Genomic DNA, 11881 nt, shown 5'->3' on the forward strand with positions numbered 1-11881 from the left:
ACGGTAATGCACCGGGTTACGTCCGTACGTCCCGTAACCCGTACGCCGTACGATAAATCAAAAGTGCGAATTTGACAACAGTGTAAAACTTACCGATTTTTGGCGGAGCAGCACACTAAAGAGGAAGGAGCCCCTCAATATCCCTCAGACTGTGGGATTTTTTTCAGTTTGGTTTTCTAAATACCCGTGTTGGACTAATGTCTTCTGCTTCCCAGCTTATCAATTCTACCTGAAGGACAAAAAATATTTTATTAGGAATAAACTTTGAATGCACCTGTTCCTGTTGGATCAATTAAGTGTGGCAACATAGTTTGTATTTTGATGGGTGACTGTATGAGACATCACATGCTGCTGGATAATTTGGGGCACAAGGGTACTCAGCCTAATGAGGCCATAAATACTATGAGTTAGTGTCTGAGTGTTACCAATAGAGTCACTGAATCACATTTGCATTAAAAAATAAAATTAAAAAGCCAGGCCACCCCCCCCCCCCTTTACTTAAGCCAGTCTTAATATTTTTCTATACTCACTTTTTTTGGAAAAGTGTGAAAGTCGGAAAATCTTTTTGCTTTTGCCTTTTGGATTTGGAAAAGAACTCTTCCTCTTCAGATAGCAATCCTTTAAAAGGATTCAGCGATTCAGGCGATTGGATGTGTACCTATCAATAACTGCCGACTGCATAAGCCCATAAGCCATCAGGTAAGCTAGAAAATAAAAATGTAAAATTAAAATGCCTTTATCATTCCTACCCCTTTACAGAATCCACTGAAAACTATCTGGGTTCAATCTGACTGTTCAAAGTATACATGGAATACATCATCTTTGACAGAAGTACTCTAATTTACCATATTTATGTCTATGAATCCTCATTAAATCTAACCCATGATTCTAATTTCTATCCTTTTTCTTCCCTTCTCTTAGCAAAATGAGTGAGAAAGATAAAAAGTCCGAGGACTCCTCAAAATCTTCGGATAAAGATAGCAAAGACAAATCAAAAGACTCCTCTAGTGACTCAAAGAAACAGATGGAGGAAGATTCCAAGTCAAGTGCTGAAAGAGAAGGAAATTGTTATTGGTAAGATGATCATTTTAAGTTTTTATATTGCCTATTTCATGGTTACAATGGCATAGGGATAAAATATACGGAAAGATAATAATTTACTCTTAGTAGCAATCTACAATTCTACACGAAACTCACATGTTGAAGGTCCTGTTTCATGAGTGTAAAAGTAAAAGAAATGATTACTCAGCTATCCATTGACTGTGTTTGATTGTAATTTGTGTTTGATTTCAGTGGAAAGGAACGCAATTTCAACTTAATAGAACTCTTCTGTGCCAATTGCAAATGCTGGTTTCACGAGTCGTGTATCAGCTACCAGATTGGTAAACTTGTGCCTTTTATGATGAACTATGTTTTCATTTGCAAGAACTGTTCAAACACTGGTCTTGAAAGCTTCAAGAAAAACCAAGCAAGTAAGCGTACATAATTTGTTTTTTATGATCTTTTTTACCTATCTGAGGAGTATAAGGTCCTATCAGACCTTGTGCCTCCTTGCTTTTCTTGCTGGAATTAACATCAATATTTCTGAGTCATTCTCTCAACCAACTGGCAAAAGTCTTCTGAGAACTTGAGCTATCCAGAGAAAAAAGTAAGTTTTTTCCAGATTGTTTTGTTATTGTTGTTTTTATTTATTTTACTCTTATTTTTTCCAGTGTTTCCTCAGATGTGCATCACAGCCATTGGCAACCTCATGCAGACCAGCATCAAGGAGGGTAATCCAAGATTCACATTCTCTAAGGAGAAAGAGATTATCCCGTTCATTGAGGCACATTGGGACGGAATGACCACAACACCAAGGAGAGTGACACAGTCCTGGCATTTGACGGTGAGTGAAATTCAATGGAGGAATAATTGGAACATAGCCATTTACTTACCAGTAGTTTTGGATACAATGATTTGGAAAACATGTAAATTAAATAATTCCAACATTTTAATGTGGTGATTTTGCATTTAGGTTGTTTGTTTCAACCACAACTCTTGAAAGATTTGTTCAAGTTTGATGTAAGTTGGCAGAAATATTCAATAGATGTACCCTTTTTCAGATTCTCCGAGCTCTGGCCAAGGAGACCAATGTACTGTTTACTTGCAACGAGTCACAGGAGCAGTATGGCCTAATTGATAAGGACTTGGCTCATATTAAACCAAACTATGAACAAATGATCAAGGGAGGACATATCAAAGTCACAGATATGGGGATACAAAGTAAGAACTGTCTCAGGAGGTAAAAAAAAAAATGTGAAATTCTCCATGGTTGATTTTTTTTTTTTTTCTTAAAAAAAAAATGTGTGTGTGACATTTTTAGTGATATGGGTTCAACCATCCATTTGTCAACAAGCTAGCTGAAGCTACCTACCTCACATTAAGTTCTCAGCAGCTTTTGTAATTACCCAGATGGCCACCCATCCAGATACTAACCACGTCCAACGTTGCTTAACTTTAGTGATCCATTGTGAACTGGTGTATTCAACATTCTCTCTGCTATCACTGTTGTCTTGAAATAGAAGGCTACCTTCATGGAAGTCACAAGTCTAATGAAAAAAAAACATTCAATGCTTCTTGCCACTTTTAATTCATTCACAAGCTTATTCATCATATCTACTGATTTACATTCCCTCCCTCCAGGTAGTGGTAGTAACAAGGGTCGCGGAGCCAAGAGGAAAATGCCCGGGGAGACAGGAGTGGTATCTAAGCGAGGAAGAGGGGCAGGAGGGGATGCAGCGGTTCCCAAACTACCAGCCCATGGGTACCCACTGGACCACCCGTTCAACAAGGATGGCTATCGGTACATACTGGCAGAACCAGATCCACATGCACCATTCAGACAGGTGAGTGAGAAAAAGCTTTCTTGTAAGTTTGAATTAGGTTTTCAAGTACCTTTTGTGGTGAATCTCTTTAAAGGAAAAGGGAGTTTGGCTGTCTCAAACCTGGTAGGTATTTCCCTATGGAGAAAGCCAGCCGTTCCGAGAATGAACATTATCCATTCAGGATAAAATCCGCCCCTTGCGGGAATCGAATCCGCGGCCTAGCGCTTACAAGGTCGACGCGCTACCAACCAAGTTAACTAACTAGGCTGGCCTAAGAAAACTTGGTTTCAAGGAAAGGGCGATTTTTTTCCTAACTCCAGAGGAATATTCTTTATTCAACCCTGTTCATAATTGCATACAATATGATGCTATGATACTACATTGTTATTTGGTGCAAGTGCAAGTGTTATTAATTCACATTATCTTCGTTTCTCTTCTCACATTCAGGAGTTTGACGAGTCCACGGAAACAGCTGGTAAGCCCATCCCTGGCTGGTTGTATCGAACCCTCGCCCCTAGCCATGTACTGCTAGCACTACATGATAGAGCACCGCAGCTACGGATTAGCGAAGACAGACTGGCTGTGACTGGAGACAAGGGATATTGTATGGTGCGCGCTACTAACTGTAAGTAACGTTAACGCGCGCGATAATTGTATACAGTGAACTCTCTCTCAATAGTTAGGTAGAATCTTTGATAGATACTTACTTTACTAGAGTTACTTCCGTGGCCGAGTGAGTATACTAGGGCAGTTATGCCGGAAGTCCCGGATTTGATTTCCGGCGAAGTCGTACTTTTTTTTACTGTTAATTAGATTCTGCTTGGAGTTCTGAGTGGTGCGAGTGCACACAGACTCTGAGGACGAATGAGTAGCGACCAGTGGCAGCATGATTTATGTACAAAGATTGAAAAGAAATGACATGAAATTTCGAAGGAAACCCTAACTTGTAATGACAAGAAATTTCGAAGGAAACCCTAACTTTTGTTGTGAAGGGGCTATTCGCTATACTTGACGTATTTTCCCCCCCCCAAGTCAGTTTCTGACTTCCACGAAAAATCTATCCTTTTTACAAGGCTAAGATTGTAACCTAAGAGAGACAAGCTTCATAATTATTCACCTCTTTACGCTCAACTTCTATTAAATTCAACTCTGCCCTCTTTTTTCCTTTCAGACGTAGGTCACGGTACATGGTATTGGGAAGCTACCATAGAGGAAATGCCAGAAGGGTCAGCCACCAGGATGGGCTGGGGTCAGGAATATGCCAACCTGCAAACACCGCTGGGATATGACAAGTTTGGATACTCTTGGCGATCCAGGTAACTTCTAGTAAAAAAAAAAAAAAAATGGTCTTATCGTCCTAAAATCGAAGAGAGAAGGAAGACAGGATAGGAGAAAGCCAGCCGTTCCGAAAACGAACCTTATCTGTTTAGGATAAAGTTCGCCCTGGGCGGGAATCGAACCCACGACCTAGCGCTTACAAGACAGGCTCACCTTCCAAGCTAACTCGGCTGGATCAAATAACACTTGTGGTCTGTTCCACGCAAGACTATCTTTATTATTCCTCGATTAGTAAATATTGACAAATGGAACGACGTTTCTGTCAAAAAAAGTGAGTGAGAAGTGCAGATTCCTTCCTGGAGGGAAAAGTTGGGAGTGTAGAGTGGTTCGTGAAATAGGGCTCCGATATTATCTAATTCTAATAGAAAACGTACTGTCTGATTTCAGGAAAGGCACCCGGTTTCACGAGTGTCGGGGTAAACATTACAGCGAGGGTTACTCAGAAGGGGACACCCTGGGGTTCCTCATACATCTACCCTACCGGAATCAGAACTCATACGTACCGAGAACTTTCAAAGATAAAGTAAGTGTTGAGTCTTGGCTCTTTAATATCTGACTACACCAGAAAACGTGTAGTCCAGTGAACTCTAGGATTTACACAAAAGAAGGACCACCATAGATAGAACTCGCTCAGAAAAGTCCCCACGGAGCCCCAAAAAGAGACCCATGGCTATGGGGCCCCCAAAGCGCAATCGGCCGGGTGGCCCTAAAATTTAGTGAGTTACCTAGAAACACTTCGTTAATTAAATTATCGAAGTATAATTGATAATTTGATGTAAAGAAATCAAACCTTTTTAAACTGTTGCTTGAATAGGCCTTTGTCGTCCTAGAAGTGAGAGTAAAAATTAAAGACTTTAAGTAAATCATTTTACAAATTTTCATCAGTAAATGGGTTTTCAAATTAAATTGATTCCAAGGGCAAGGAAAACCTGAACCTTTGACAAATGGAGTGTGCCTGAAGGCATGTGTTCCAATTCACTCGACCTTTAAAAAATAAAATAGGTTTCTAATGTTTCCAATTTTCTCTCTCTCTCTCCCTTTCTCTCTCTCTCTCTCCCCTCTCCCTCCCCTCTCCCTCTCTCGGCAGCCCCTGGTGAAGTTCAAGTGCCATCTGTACTACGAGGAGAAGGACAAGGTAACTGAAGCGCTCAAACGTCTCCAAACACTAGACCAGAGTCAGATCGTGTTCTACAAGAATGGCAAATCCCAGGGCGTTGCATTCCAGGACATCTATGCCGGGTATTATTACCCGTGCGTATCTCTGCATAAGAACTGTACGGTGTCGGTCAACTTTGGTCCTCACTTCAAACATGCACTGCCCACTGAGGAGTTTCCGAATGTACGAGGGGTGAGTACCAATGAACAGCAGACAGATGGTATGCTTGCGCGCACTGCAAGGAAAAATACTGAAGACAAAAAGATGAGAAAGAAACGGAGATCACAAGGTAAATTAAAACCTGTTGAAAAAAAAAAACATGGTTAAAAAAAATGGACCTATTTGCAATACTTTCTCATTGCCTTATATGCCTTATACAGGTTCCTAATACATTTCTAATGGTAATAGAAATCAGCAGGATTGACAGCATTCATGAGTTGAACCAACTAATTTACTAAGCGCTATGGTGCAGGATCGATTCGAGATAAAGTTTTTTTTTTTTTTAAGAGGTTTGACAGAGGGAACTGCAACTGCCATGGTCCCATCGTCCCGAAATCGAAGAGAGAGGGAAGACAGGATAGGAGAAAGCCAGCCGTTCGGAGAACGAACATTATCCCATCAGGATAAAATCCGACCCGGGCGGGAATCGAACCCGCGGACCAGCGCTTACAAGGCAGACGCACCACCAACTAAGCTAACTAGGCTGGCCGATAGGTTTGTTCTTGGAAAGGCTGGGTTTCTCCTATCCTTTCTTCCTTCTCTCTTTTATTTCGGGATGACAAGACCTCGGTAATTACAGTTCCCTCTATCAAATCTCTTGAAAAAACAAATTCTATTGTATTGTGTTTCAGATGTGGGAGAGATCAGAGGAAAGTATTTGCGAGCAGAGTATGGCGGACGTATTGTATTTGACTGAGAACAGTGGCAAACTCAAACTGGACTTGTGAAAATCAGCCAACAGATGGCTGTGAGCATTATATTCTGTCTCCATTATTCGATCTCCAGTCATTGTCAACTTGATGGGTGCCACTGCTAGCCTAGTTAGCTTGGTTGATAGCGCGTCTGCCTTGTAAGCGCTAGGTCGCGGGTTCAATTCCCGCCGGGGGGGGATTTTATCCCGAATGGATACTGTTCCGCCTCGGAACGGCTGACTTTCTCCTATCCTGTCTTCTTTCTCTCTTCGATTTCGGGACGATAAGACCACTTCAATTTCTTCCAGGCTATCCATTTCAACCTCGTAAATCTCATGACAGTGATTATGTGCGAGAGTACTTACATCTGAGGAGTAGAACCAAATCTTTTGCTTCTTTATTACGACTGAGGAGTTTCATGACCCAATACACTCATCAATATTTTCATCAGCAGGGATTTGTAAACATTCACACTCCTATTTTAACATCAAATGACTGTGAAGGTGCTGGAGAGGTAAGGAACAAAAATTAATATAGAGTTGTGGACTTAGTATCCATATCCACTTTATCAATTTTGTTTCTGATAAGTAGGTATGTAAAAAAAGGACATATTATTTACAAGTTGTTCCATTTCTACATGAGTTTTAAGCTTAAATTTAAAAAAAAAAAAAAAATGCCTTTGTTAATTTCAACTGCATAAGGATTACAAAGTTTGGAGTGTAAAGTCCTCCTTTCTTTGTGGAATAAACCACAGGACTCAATGAAAAGCTGACTCTTGTTTCTCCTAGGTATTTACTGTGATACCAGACTCAGAGCTCACGCCATCACAAGAACAAATCAACAAAGATAAGAACCCAATGAGAGGTACCTCCTCTCCAATCCTAGATCCTAAGGAAACATTCTTTGGAGAGAAAGCATACCTGACTGTATCAGGACAACTGCATTTAGAAGCAATGGCAAGGTAAGTTTTATGAGCAATGGGATTGATAAAAATATTCTTGAATTTGCTGAGTCCCAGATTCATATCTTCTCAACTATGTCAGACAAATCTGAATTTAAACAGGTCTTTTGGGACAGGGGTTTTTAACCTACATGAACCTCACCCATAGCACTATTTTCTAGATGGTCACCTAACTCAACACTAATCATTCACTATATTGCTTAACTTCAGTGATTAATTGAGAACTGGTGCATTGATCCATTGCCGCTATTTATTGGACAGTAATTATTTTCATCTTCTTTATTTCAGATCTCTCTCCAAAGTGTACACTCTGAATCCAACATTTCGCGCTGAGAACTCCAAATCCCGTCTTCACCTAGCTGAATTCTACATGATAGAAGCAGAACTTGCATTTCTAGACAATATTCATGATCTGTGTAATACCATTGAACAGTTTATCAAATCAGTACTAAATAGAGTACTGGAGAGTCATGAGGAAGAGCTACTGACGTACAGGTACTTTGCCAAACCTAACCAGTTAGGTTTTTTTTTTTTGAGAGAGAGAGATAGGTTTGATGGGGGAAACTATAACTTCTAAGGTCTTATTGTTCTGAAAGCAAAGAGAGCAGGAAGACAGGATAGGAGAAAGACAGTTGTTTGTTCCGAGAACGAACCTTGTATCTGTTCAAGGTTACACTATCCGGGTGTTCTTATGGAACAAAACGTCCTGCTGGCTATTTCGGGCTGTACTAAGCATCGTGAGGATAATTGAAGGGCTGGTTGGGATCCCAGCTAAAATCCCTGGCAGAAAAGCCTGATAATACCATCCATAGCAGTTAAAAGATTGCCTATCGCACGAAACAAAAAAAAGTTTTAGTATATTTATGTATTTTTATATCAACTTTTCTCCCATTTCTTTTCAACACTTTAGTAACTTTTCTTTAATATACTTCATCGAACGTGTTCGTGTTTGTTTCAGGAAGCTGATCAACCTCGCCAACATCACTGATCTGCAGTGTATTCATGATAATCCGTTTATCCGTATGAGTTACTCTGCAGCCGTCACTATATTGACTCGACATGGGTTTGATGTGAACCCAGACAGTGGACTAAGCAAACAGCATGAACTATTCCTGGTCAAATACACGAATAATGTGCCCATATTCATTATCAACTGGCCGAAACATGTGAAGCCGTTCTATATGAAGAGAAGCGGTGAAGATCCAGACCAGGTAAGATCTAGAATAGATACTTCAGTGGGGAAAATGATAGAGGGAACTTAACAACGGAGAACGGAGGTCTTATAGTCCCGAAAGAGAAGGAAGACAGGATAGGAGAAAATGACGTCACAAAATTGAAGAGCTTAGGACAGGATAGTAGAAAGCCACCCGTTCCGAAAACAAACCTTGTCTGATTAGGGGTAAGTCCGCCCTGGGTGTGAATCGACCCCGTGACCTAGCGCTTACGAGGCAGCAGGTTCGATTCCCGCCCGGGGCGAACTTTATCCAAACAGATGACGTTCGTTCGCGGAACGGCTGGCTTTCTCTTTTCCTGTCCTACTTCTCGATGAGATTTCGGGACGATAAGGCCTTCACTGTTACAGTTCCCTCTGTCAAACCTCTTAAAAAAACACTGCCTCTTACTTACATAAATTGAGGCTTATTTTACGAGCCCTGTGACCTAAACAAGCAGGCAGGCGCTACTTTTCAAGCTACTTAGGCTGGCTAATAACTAATAACATTCTAATCCAATCTAATCTTTCTCTTCTTCTACAACAGGTATTGGCGGTAGATCTACTGTGTCCCCTGGTAGGTGAGGTGTGTGGTGGCGGTCTAAGAGAGGACGACTATTCCATTCTACAGTCCACCCTGTACGAACAAGGTCTACAAGAGAAGCTGGATTGGTATTTAGAGCTGAGGAAGTTTGGTAATGTACCTACTGGAGGGTTTGGTGTAGGACTGGAGAGGTTTGTGCAGGTAGTCCTGGGCCAGGAGAACATTAAGGATGTGATTCCGTATCCTAGATACCCACACCATTGTAAATTGTACGTGCCAACTTTAAGTCCCATAAAAAGTATAAGCTAGACCAAAGTTTAGTAAATTCCAACGAAATGAATGTCTATGCCCATTTTAGAGAACAATGATTTCAAACCCATTAAATTCCCGGAATGTAAATCTAATAGGGACTGTGATTGTAGGAATAATGGGAGGGATTTCAAAATGGTACACCTCCTTACTCCTTTAATGTTAACAAGATAAATTGTATATGAACGAAATACATTGTACCTATATGTATAAGAATTGGGAAGATCTAACTCACACTGTGTATATCTTTCTCTCTCTCTCTCTCTCTCTCTCATAGCTTCTAGTTGTTCAAATCCATTCCAATCAACAACGACACCTACCTAACAAGAGAGAGAGAGGGAGAGAGAGAAAGAGAGAGAGAGAGCGCTATAGGAGTGAGAAAAACAGAAAACAAGAGGAAGAGAGTGAGTATGTGTGTTTAGGGGAAATAAGAATGAGAGAGAGAGAGCGAGAGAGAGAGAGAGAGAGACGAAGGTAAAAAAATGGTGGGGGGAAAATACAAATTGGAAAAACGGATAATATACTAAAAGCATATAAGATGCGAGTACATGTGTGTGTGTGAGAGAGAGAGGAAGAGGAAGAAAGAGAGAGAGAGAGAGAGAGAGAGAGAGGGAGAGAGAGAGAGAGATGTTTATATAATTTCAGACTTTTTTTCTTACGTCACATTCCGCTGCTTCCTTCTCTCTCTCTCTTTCTTTCTCTCTCTCTCTTTCTCGCGCATATAAGAAGTAAGTTTCTCCCTCTCTCCCCCCCCCTCCACCCCCACCCCACTAGAATCAAACCCGTCACCTAACACTTAAGTACAAGGTGCGCTACTTTTCAAGCTAACTAGCTGCTCTAGGCTGGCTGATTTTGGGAATTTTGTCATCTCCACTAACGTGCGTTATTCTGTTATTTAATGGGTAGTGCAGTAAACCGTAGTTGATCTTTTGATATATATTGAATTTGACTCTTTTCAGTCTTTTCCAATTTTATCCTCTCTTCCTTAATTCCCGTCCGGTTTACAGGCAAGGACCGGATGAGTCTGCCCACGCATCCGGACTCTCCGGCCAACTCCTTCTGCAGCTCGAACAACTCCAAACAGAAACTGGTCCGGCACTGGTTAGGTCACCAGACGATAGGCAGTAGTCGGACAGTGTCAACAGTGGCGGCACCACCACCTGCACCGTCCCCCGTATTCATTTGTGCCCCTGCTCCCTTCTATACGGTAAGTCACCCTTTGGATTCGAGTCTCTTTTGGTGGTGGAAAAATTTGACCCAAAAATTAATGTTTTGTTTTCTTCGATTAGGCGCTTTAACACTTGTCTTATGATAGTAAGGTCGCTCGCGCAGTATGTTTTTTTTTTTTTTTTTTTTTTTTTTTTTTTTTTTTTTTTTAAATAGGAGGAAAAACGACAGTCTAATTCTAAATGAACCACCATTTATTTGTTGAGCGAAAAGTTAGGACTCCCTTTGTTTATTTAACTATTTAGGGACTGTAGAGTGTAGGTACCTCGAATTGAGAATATTTGAGTTGCCCTGTTCATAGAGCATAAAGTTTCATTGTAACCCTTTAACCACACCTTTAAGTGCCCTTATTTTACTGTCGATAAACCAACTTTATTTATTAGATTACATTTTTTCTACGTGCCTTGAATTTCAATTCTAAATGGATCCTTTACGATTTTACTTTGTACAATTTCATTAATTTTTAGTCCCCGATGGCATATCTTACACCATCAGATAGGCTGGTGCTTGTTAAGCCCTAATTGAAAGGTTGTGAAAGAAGGGCTTAAGAAGAAAAGAAAATGTTTCGAGACAAAATTACTATCTTTCTTTTTTACTTTCCTTATCCTATAGGAAGGAAAGTAATGTAATCGGGTCAAAATTTCGATGGTCATTTTTTAGTGCCAAAACACGTTTCAAGTGAGAACCGGCTTTGAGGCGGAAATTTTCTGAACAAATCACAGTGACAGTGGCATTTTTGTCAGACTTTGATGAAATTTAGTACAGTTGTTCAACATACAAAGGAAATTTTCTCAATATTTTGGAGCCCGGAGAGGCCTTTAATTGATTTTTTTTTTCCTTTGAGAAATTGACCACAACAAAATAGAGCTTTTAGGGTTTGGTGGAAGAGAACGCCCCTTTTTCGCTAACTTTCTTGGACTAATAGAGGTACTTTGTGAACAGCCTATGGTACGTACTTTTCCAATAGTCGAACCAGTGACAACTATACCATCATCCTTATAAGTGTCATTGACACTCTCGGTCGGTCTCTCTCTCTCTCTCTCTCTCTCTCTTTCTCTTTCTCTCTCTCTCTTGGCTGCTGTGTATGCAGTTAGTTACATACATAATGTGTGTAGGTAGGTATATGAAATATCTAACAAATATTCTCTCTATAAGTTATAAGTTGATAACATACATAAATTCGACCTACGTACATACGTACACCTATGTCTATTTTAAAACGACCTGGACTGACTATTTTTTTGAACTTTGTAAAACTGGATTACATAAAAAAAATAATAATAATAAAAAATCTCTTCCAGTTTTGAAGAACCCAGTGAAGTTCTAGGGTTCCCATGACGGCTGCCGAGTTCTCCCGCTGA

At 40.4% G+C, this 11881-nt stretch overlaps 2 protein-coding genes across 2 annotated transcripts; both read left to right on the forward strand.

Moving 5' to 3' along the window:
• Window positions 1-536: 536 nt before the first annotated feature.
• Window positions 537-6466, forward strand: LOC103508802 (set1/Ash2 histone methyltransferase complex subunit ASH2). The gene is made up of 11 exons (XM_008473377.3): window positions 537-699; window positions 922-1074; window positions 1294-1472; window positions 1713-1885; window positions 2103-2262; window positions 2683-2885; window positions 3312-3489; window positions 4036-4180; window positions 4590-4725; window positions 5290-5550; window positions 6210-6466. Exons 2-11 carry the CDS (start codon window positions 926-928, stop codon window positions 6303-6305), a joined length of 1680 nt encoding a protein of 559 aa, XP_008471599.1. The 5' UTR covers window positions 537-699; window positions 922-925; the 3' UTR covers window positions 6306-6466.
• Window positions 6320-11041, forward strand: LOC103508805 (probable asparagine--tRNA ligase, mitochondrial). The gene is made up of 8 exons (XM_026823309.1): window positions 6320-6381; window positions 6558-6783; window positions 7058-7230; window positions 7519-7725; window positions 8189-8441; window positions 8988-9282; window positions 10301-10500; window positions 10988-11041. The coding sequence occupies exons 1-8, from the start codon at window positions 6320-6322 to the stop codon at window positions 11039-11041; spliced, it is 1470 nt and encodes a 489-aa protein (XP_026679110.1).
• Window positions 11042-11881: the final 840 nt, after the last annotated feature.

Source organism: Diaphorina citri, unplaced genomic scaffold (assembly GCF_000475195.1).
Source record: "Diaphorina citri unplaced genomic scaffold, Diaci psyllid genome assembly version 1.1 scaffold435, whole genome shotgun sequence".
Taxonomy (NCBI): domain Eukaryota; kingdom Metazoa; phylum Arthropoda; class Insecta; order Hemiptera; family Psyllidae; genus Diaphorina; species Diaphorina citri.